Below are 9,464 nucleotides of genomic sequence, written 5' to 3'. Positions count from 1 at the left end.
CCCATAAAAGTCTTTTTATTTTTGTTTACGTATTTTGTAGCATCGTCTGTGGGTTTGTAATATAGTAAAGTAATAATCCCAGAGGTTTGGGGGCCATGGTGTGGAAAAATCTGGGAATCCCTGAACTAAATCAAATAAAAACGTATAATGCTGGGCCAAAGTTTTCTAATGAGCATTAGAAAACTAGACAAAGAGATTTATATCAACTCCGAACAAATTCTGTTAAAAAAAAAAAAAAGAGTTTACAGACTACTTATAAGAGTCAAATGTTAGACAGTGCAATAAAGAAAGCAAAACCTAAGAATTCTCCTGAGAAAAGGAGCATTTCATTTGTTTTATCGTTTTGATCTCTGTTGCTGGACGTATAAACTGGTTTYAGGAGGAAACAGATTACTGATTGGGTTTATCAAATGTGTGCCACATTCCAACTTACGTGTGCTCTGACACAATGGCTGATTTTTATCCTATCTGCTCTTCATTTGCATTACATTGGGTGAAGAGAAAAAAAAAGATTCACTGACTGACATTAAAATATGTTGAACATTTCTTGTTTCAGGTCATTTGGATTAACTGGAATTATTGTATTTGGCTAAGTATAAGAATAAGAAGACAGAAACAAAAATTACRGCGCATATCAAAAGTCATCTACTGTATGATTCCTTTAGCATTTGGGACAAAAGCTCTTWAAGCTTATGAATTGGATCAAACATTTCAGGTTACCTTCCACACTCTTCTTCAAACAGCTTGCTGGAATTTTGGCCAAATCCTCCAGAGGGAACTCCTGTAACCCAGAGGGTTTTCTAGGTCACCTGGCTCACACACCTTATTTGCTCTGCTCACATATTTCCTGTGGGACTGAGATCAGACATTTATGATGACCACTTCTGAACACGTCACTAGTTTGGTGATGTACAGGGAGTCATTCTGTGTTTAAATGACCCCCTTCCACTTGTAAAGTTACACAGTAAACGATTAAGAGCAATATTTTGGTATATTTATCCTGTCAGAGARCRAAAAAAAATATGAGTGTTTGTTTTTCAGTCATATTTTCACCATGTTATTCACACATTTTTAGATTTCAGAGTTTTGCATATTAGCTAATTTGCTAATTAGTGTTAATATTAATATTGGACCTAAATATTCRGTTAGCATGCTATCCTGCTAGCTACGTCTTTATTTAGTAAGATAAATAAAGTCTTAGGTAAATATTTAGCTTGAAAAATATATAATTTGGAAAAGAAATATTGAATTTGGATCTAAATATTTAGTTTGCAAACTAAGTCATTAACTAGCAAAATGTTCATTTTGGGAGCTATAAAATAAACATAAGCATGTGAATTAGTGGTTTAGGGATTCTTTAAAAARAACATCTCTCTAACATTCACTGCACAAACTTTGGAAGTATTGCACATTCTGTCTGCCTTTAAGCTGGCCTGAATGTCTGTMTGTCTGCACATCAGAGCCAGTTTAAATATCTCTGTAATTGTGAAGCTGCTGTTGCAAGAACAAATCTAACTGCTCCGGAGTGCAGCCTGGCAGAATTAAAATATTACACTCTGATCCACACCTGAGACTTTAAATCTGCTTAAACTGTAAAATCTCTGTTGTAGATGTGAGGACAGACATTTAAAATCAAGTTAACAAACAACTGGACTAAGTTCTTCATTTCATCAATGTAAGCGGACRGACTTTGTGCAGTGGATTGAGGTCAGCTGGATTGTGTCATCAGAAAATTCTCATTGTAAGACTTTTATGTGAGAGACGGGACTTGATGTTTGACAAAATGCAAACATCAAGTCATATTTGAACCACTTCTGTTCCAAGCTGCTCCAAGAAAAGAAGAACCAGTACTGAGGTACTAAGTTAACGCAACTAAACCTGCTTAGTTTCATCATTATGTGGAAGCTGGAACAATTTAAGATAATGGGTTTATTCAATTTTCTAGAAAAGTCAATTTGGGTTAAGAGTACCCTAACAAAAAAACAAACAAAAAAAAAGATCTAAAAGTTTTTCTAACTTTCTACTAAAAGCCGTATAAATACAGAAACAAGACCCAAAGCAGTTGTGAATATGAATTTTTATCAGTTTTCAGTTTAGCAACTACATAGTCCTTCCATTATTCAAATTTTAAACAGGCCTACAAAAATGCCTGTTTATGTCATCCWTGCCAGAAACGACGGCATGGATGTTTTCAATTCACATTTTCTTAAATTTTCAGCAACAAAAATAACCAAAGATCCCAAAGATGATCTGAGCTGAGACAACAGGTGTCTATCATGAATCATTTCCCAACAATATTTAATATTTATGTCATGMAATCTCATCCTAGTTYACGATTTTATTTGTAACAGKCTCAACAACAAGKTTATTTGCTTATGTCACCCAAACTTTCACAGGTTGTCTTAGTTATCCCCCTGATACTGTCAGTGAAGATATCAATGACATATCTTTATATTTTTGAATATTAAAAAGGTTTAAATTCTCGCTGCATAGTTTGGTTCGGTTTGCAGGTGTATTACAGCTAAAGGTAAATTAAACTGATTTCAAAACGATCTGAGAAAAGATCACAGAATACACTTGATAACATGACAAACAAGTGACAGAGAAAAGATAAAGAGTCACTTTTCTGAGAAGTATACCATCACCCGCAATACAAAAAGAAAAAAACATAGGTCAGACAGAGTGAAGAAAAGCAGTTTGACAAAGAACAAAAACGTCGCTTGGAGCAGAAAATAATGGGCCTTCTTACCACMACTCTCCTGCCGTCAGCGTTAGAGCAATATGCTGAATGCTGGCAAAAGAATGTCAAAGCATTAAAATCCAAGAACCACAGGGGGGAAAAAAAGTTTTTTAAAAATTTCCTCAACAACCACTAGCCACAAACTGTACAGGCACTGACTCAACRGGTTTAATCATTTCACTCAGTCTCTTAGTCTGGTTCTTTTGTTCAACACCGTGGGTKKWTGTAACACAAGTCTTAAAATCTGAAAGGTCAGCTATAGCATAATGGATTATATTAYCACATTTTCCTTTTTTTATTTTTTTAGTGGTTTTTTAGTGGTTAATTTGGTTTTAGTGGTTTAGTCTAGGTGGACTTCATGGAGGATTATCAATAGAACAGGGTGGAAGCGATTAGAGGTAACATGATGATGAGTTMCAGTCGCTACAGTGTGAAAACTGCTTCAAGTGAGAAAWATGTTAGCATCACCCAAATGATGCTAATGTGGGTTAATAATGTCTATCATGTTCAACTTGGTAATAAAAAAGAGGCCGACGCTGTGTAAAAAAAAAAAAAGCAATAGTCTCTGAACCTGAGCCAGACTTGCTACAGCTAATCACACACCAGATCAGGTCAGTGATTAGCTGACCTGATCTGGATCCATATGTAGTTATGCTGAGTGTGTCGTAACTTTCAGCAAAACTGAAGTTATAATCATGAAGAGAAATGATCTAGAGTCAGCACACAGCTTCAGTTATTACAGATAGAAACCAGAGATCAGGCTGAAATCTGGGAGCAGTGATGAACTCTGACCTGAACCCTCAGAGACACGTAAAGACGGTTATAAAATCAGCCTTTCACCACCTGACAAACATTTCTAATGCCATGTCAGGCTCAGCAGGTAGAAAATAACTTTAGAATAACAAAGCTTGTGCAGAAACAAGATGTCTCACTTTAACGTAACCTGTAGGTAGGACTGTATCCCAATCATTTTTTTGTTTGTTTCTTGATTTAGTAAAATTACTCACAGTATTTAGCCCTTTCCTGCATAGTGGTCACTGCAGTGGACGGCTATCAAAAACCATTTTATTGTGTTTCTTGTGGATTTTTCTGTTATAAATGCATACAGAACTCTGAAGTGGCACTAGTGCATCATACAATACACTATCAACTTCTGGTTGTCCACTGCTAGTGCCAGAAAATATTTGTTAAATCCAACATGGCAAACAACCGAAAAATCATGCCGACAAACTCCAGTTCCTTCCTCTACTGTAGAAGCTTTTGCAGGTAAAAATAAATTATTGTGATATCGAGAAACCCCTGCAGACTAACTCTACTGATGTATTTTCTGAATAACTTTGCATTTGGAGCACATTTCAACTGATGACCTGGAAAAACATCCTAGAATTTAATTATTGTATTTATTCTTTTTTACAATTTTTTAAAAAGAATTTCAAAAACACTTTGGAAAAAATCCTGACATAAATGATCATAATTCATGCATGACAGGGTTAGAGTATTCACAAATTTTACTCAAGCAGTCTATTTTATAAAACATTATTTAAGTTAGAGTAAGGAGTATGATGTAGTAAAACTATTCCTAAGAATATATTTGTCCCAAAATGTTATTAAAGTAAATCTGCCTCTGATCGTTTTATATGGATTTTACCACAGAAGTGCATAWAAAAAGGTTTTCTAAAAAACATAATTTGGCCATTATGTATAAAATCGGTAGATGTAGAAAGTGGTACCAGTCCATTTGTTGAGTCATTGACTCACTTTGATCACTTTGATGGATTATTTGATCTCAAAAAGCACATAGCAGTCTTTGTCTTTGTCTGGCTGCATATTCTACACACTTCTGTGATCTCAGGGATTATTAGATATGAGAAACTTACCTGCATTCTTGTTAAAGATCATTTTGGGRTTGTTGGTTCCACGCTGCATCATGWCTCGGCAAATCARGTAAATTAGTTTAGTTGAATAGAAAGTCGAGGATTTTTCTCCACTCACTTGTTGTAGAATGGTACCAGCAGGTTTGTACAAGTTTGTATCCTGTGGAGCTTTTTTATTGACATCACATACATTAACCAACAGAGCAATTGGATTATGCAACTTAATAATTGCTGCTAGTTACAACAGAGAACAAATTCTATTGTCCATCCAGCTGCTTTGTCTTGCATCATGTTTTTCACACTCAAAACAAAATAACTTATGACACAACATGTATATTCCTTCAAAGCTGAGACTCGGATCAGAATAACAGGACTGGGARGCAGGGAAAYCTGTCTTTAGTCATTTGGAAACTAAACACTCAAGTTACTTAAACATAACTAATAGATGTGAATACAGAACACCTCTGTCATTGTGGGAACAATTCATATACTGTCTTTTGTTCTGTGGCCTGACATTTACAGAGAAAAAAAACTTGTTTGGTAACTCGAACTTGAAACAAGTTCAAGTGTCTTGCTGAAGGACAYGAACAACTGTGATGTCACAGCATGTATGAGAGGAAAACCTGATTCTCAGAGGAAAAAAAGTGACCCTGATGGATCAGTCTACATCAAAATATTCTCACTTATTGCATAAAGCTGCAGTATGTCACTTCTACAAACATGTTTACAAAGTTGTTAAAACTGCCACTATGTYCAGAGAGCATAGCATGAGGCAGGTAATCTGTCCCCCTGTGGTTCCACTGCCATCTGCACAAATACGCCACTCTGTTAGAAACAACCRATCAGAGACAGGGGGAGGGCCTTAGCACTTCTCACAGCATGTGTCTTGCTCTCTGCTCGGCTACAGCTRGTTCCCCACATGAATGCTAATGCTAGTTAGCATAGCCACTSATGATGGCGGATAAAGGTTGTCACTTTGACCGGCGGAGGCTCTGCAGTCAGTAAGGAGGCGAGGCAACAGAATGTAGTTGAGGTGGGTTTATTTGGGAGCTCCAGGTCACCATTACACCGACACCCTTCACTCAGTGAAACAAAGAAGCTGACATTTATACCTGAGGCAAGTTCCAACACTTACACCAGGTAAAAAGACAAACAAGAAACAGACACTACTTACACAAACCTAGCAAATAAATGATCCAACAAATATTTACATGCATGCGAATTATTAAAACTAAACTAATCTAAGGTCAATCAAMAAGTAAATGTAACTAWATATAAATCCTCAGAGTATTACCCCTCTTAATGGAAGATRGTATGCTCCAGGAGCATTTGTCTCCCTTTCTGAGACACAYCCAGAAAGGGTCAAACAATTAACTCAAATTGAACCAATCTAAATCAGAAACAAACTGACATTTCTCCCCACATTCTCTGAACAGCAAAGATGGCCAGTGTCCCTAGCCAAAAATAATCACTAAATGTCACAATGTAACTGAAATAAAGAACTGATACAAAACACCGTTGGACTGTAAATAAATAATATAATAGCAATAATCAATATGGGATGGAACCCCTGGTCTCCATCACAAAGATTTGTCTGTAACGGTACGTTGTATCTCCGACGTTAGCACATTGACCAGCAGCAGTGTATACACCAGTRTGATTGGCAGCACTAAGACCCTCCTCCTGGCTCTGATTGGTTGTTCCTGACTTGGAGCGTCATGTTTCTCCWATGGGAGGAGGTGGAGAAGWGTTTTCATGAATTATCTCATGTTGTATTTTATGTCAAACAAAAAGGAAAAATATAATACCTGTAGCTTCAAAAACAATTAAAAAATGATTTAACATATTTCACAGCTCTGTGGCTGTTATAAAGCTCCGTGCTCACGAGAATAAAGAGAAATGTGTTTCATTAATTCCACTTTGTTTGTGTACTTCATCTTTATGCTACATTGTGAAYTATTAGTTCCCAAACCAGGAGCGTTAATGCAATTGTTTCGATTTGGTGAATTATTATTGAGCATCAAGAACTTTTTTAGTGTTGAAGTACTGAATTTATATACATTTATATATATGTATATATATCAGTGACGTGTGGTCAGGATGACAGAACCTCACCTGTCATCATGGAAAAATAACACATAATAATAAAATAATTTATAAAGATATTTTCACCCTGTGGTTTGTACTATAAAGTAGGCTACCTATTTTTAATTTAATTTAACCAAATCTGATCATTTTTTTCTTTAAAATCGCTGAATTTTTTGCATTTTCCCATTCAAATCGTCAGGAGTGAAGCCGGTGAGGCAGCAGCGAGCCGAGCCTCACCTGGGATTGCGCAACCTCTCGCTAACTGCACTGCCTGCCATTATATGACAGCATGTTCGTCCTGTCCGTACGCCGGAAATAAAATGGCAAAGAAACATTTAATATATGGACTGATTTTCCATAATTTCGCTCATGTACAGTGTTTTTTGGTCACTAACTGTGTGTGTATCATGTTTTGTGTGCGGAGGAGCGATCAGAAACGGCAGAGAACAGACTCAAGGTGTAGGCAGTTCTCTTGCCTCACCGCTGGGGGCGCTCATGATCCCAGATATAGTGACTGCACAACTGCAGAGTAAGACATACTGAGCTAGCCATGGAGCTAGCCACACAGTAAATAAGTAAAGTGCAGCGATATATTTGTTTTCTTCTCTCTTCCGACGTCAACATGAAAAACTACATTTCTACACTTAAACAGTTTTCTAAAGTGGATTTTCAATAGAAGCCGGAGATAATAACTAAAGGAAGACCAACACCAGAGCTGAAAGTTTTGCTTCGAAGATATCTTATTCCTGTTGCTGTGCATCATAATGTTGAATCAGGATTCTCCCAAATGTCCACAAATGTAAACAACTCTCATTACATAGCTCACAAAGCAGCATATTTCTGTCTGACACAGTGTCTGATGTACTAACAAATGAGGAAGAGAAAAAGAAAAAAAAACTCCTGTTTTTTTTTACTTTACTGACAATCCTTACAGTCAAAGATTTAATCAGTTTTTAAGTTTGTAAAATAACTATCAGTAAAATAAATCTCATCAGAAAAATCCCTAACTCTGGAATTTGTGTCATTAGGACATGTAATCTTTTTTTCTTTTTCTATGTTTGAGGCATAGGGAGGTTAAGGTTTTATGTAACTTGAACATGATAACCATTCTTCAGTTTAAATAAAAAGTGAGGATTATTGYGTGTCTCTAACAGGTTGGTCCTAGAACAGCATTTAAACGAAGCTGCTTCCTGTTCAGTAACTTTACTAAAACACACAGCAGTGGTTTTGTCCAGCCTGTTAGTACGGCAGGTAATAAAGGCAAACTGGCTTCACAYTGTGTGCACAATTATTCTGCAAGTTTTAATTTTGAGCACATCATCATTTTTATGCATATTTTCCAACTCCTAATTGTATAAACTTGAATGTTTACTGAATATAAACATGTCAGCTGATGTCTATTTGTTTAGTAAGGGATGGAGAGATTAACACTCTATGTCAAGATGTGCAGTATTATCAGTCAGCTTCTTTCCTCAGGCAAAATGGGCCAAAAAATGTATGTAAGTGACTCTGAAAAATCTAAAAAAAAAGTTTTTCAGAGGAATGCAGCACTCTTGAAATTGCTAAGATATCAAACCATCAAACGTTTTGCTGCAAATAGCCAACAGGGTCGCAGGAAATGTGATGAAAAATAAAAAGACATAACAGCTTCACGTTTGAGAAGAATCAAACGTGAAGCTGCCAGGAAGCCGTCATCTTCTGCACAGCAAATTTGGAAGTGTTCCATCAACTCCTACAGAGTTACATTTTACACTTTTAAGGTGTCTATTTAGGTCCACACTGGATGGTGTAGAAGTTACACTTTTGAATGTGTTATTTCTGATAGAGTTGATTCAACACTCACAGTAGTTGAAATCAAATACACTTCAGTGTTAACTTACCCAAAAACTAGTGTATATTGTCAAAMGTTACACTATAAATGTGTTAATCTAACACAGAACACTGTAAATAGAACAACATAGAAATCTGAGTTTTAAAATTCTACTGGCAGGGTATGCTGTGGTGGTGCAGGGGTTAAGCACTGCCCACATATGAAAGCTCTAGTTTTCAATGTGGCTGTTGTGGGTTCACTTCCCAGTCTTCCCCTTCCCCACCTTTCTGTCAATTTACTCTGGGAATTGAACCTGTGACCACTGGTATGAGGACTGAGGCCTCAGTACATGGGYTGTGCYTTGCCCCTGCACCAACACAGCACCCAACCTAGCTAGTTTAATATTTGTTGCCAAGTGACTGATGATGATGTTGGTGAAAAGCTTTACCCAGAATGCACCTGGAGAAAATAAGGACGATTAATTTGTAGTTTTGTGTGTCATAAAGTCAAATATAAGGGTGAAAATAAAGCCAGTCATGTGGCACAACATTTTATTCAATATTTTACACCCACTATGTCACTAAAATCAGTCAGTCTGGTGAAGTTTTTAGCAACCATGAGTCAACAATGGGGCCCCTACTATATAAGCTATCTAAATCAACACTAGGCTGAGTGTTAGAAGTCAGTAGTTAGAAGTCAACACTGGTCTGGACTATCTCTTTGGAACACTTAGGAATCTAACACTCACCAACACTCATGTTGCTGAATTAACAATGTATTCTTATCCTTCCACACTTTCACTGGAAATCTGACACTTCYGAATTTGCTGTATGGTGCTGTCGTATTCCAGAACTGCAACGTTCCCAGAGTTCCAGAAGTACAAGATGTTCAAGGCTCAGAGACATGGCCAAGGTGACGAAGGCTGAAACATCAAGACTGGGCCAAGACATCG

At 36.8% G+C, this 9,464-nt stretch overlaps 1 protein-coding gene across 1 annotated transcript in view; it reads right to left on the bottom strand.

Moving 5' to 3' along the window:
• LOC103458061 (mucin-2-like) overlaps positions 1-4,669 on the bottom strand; it is a 16,348-nt gene extending 11,679 nt beyond the window's left edge. Inside the window, exon 1 of the mRNA XM_008398609.1 lies at positions 4,618-4,669. Within this exon, the coding sequence (XP_008396831.1) occupies positions 4,618-4,669 (52 nt within the window). The remainder of the gene's footprint in view (positions 1-4,617) is intronic.
• Between the last annotated feature and the right edge of the window lie 4,795 nt (positions 4,670-9,464).

This window comes from Poecilia reticulata, linkage group LG21 (genome assembly GCF_000633615.1).
Source record: "Poecilia reticulata strain Guanapo linkage group LG21, Guppy_female_1.0+MT, whole genome shotgun sequence".
Classification (NCBI taxonomy): domain Eukaryota; kingdom Metazoa; phylum Chordata; class Actinopteri; order Cyprinodontiformes; family Poeciliidae; genus Poecilia; species Poecilia reticulata.
This window is presented reverse-complemented; position numbering and strand designations above follow the sequence as displayed.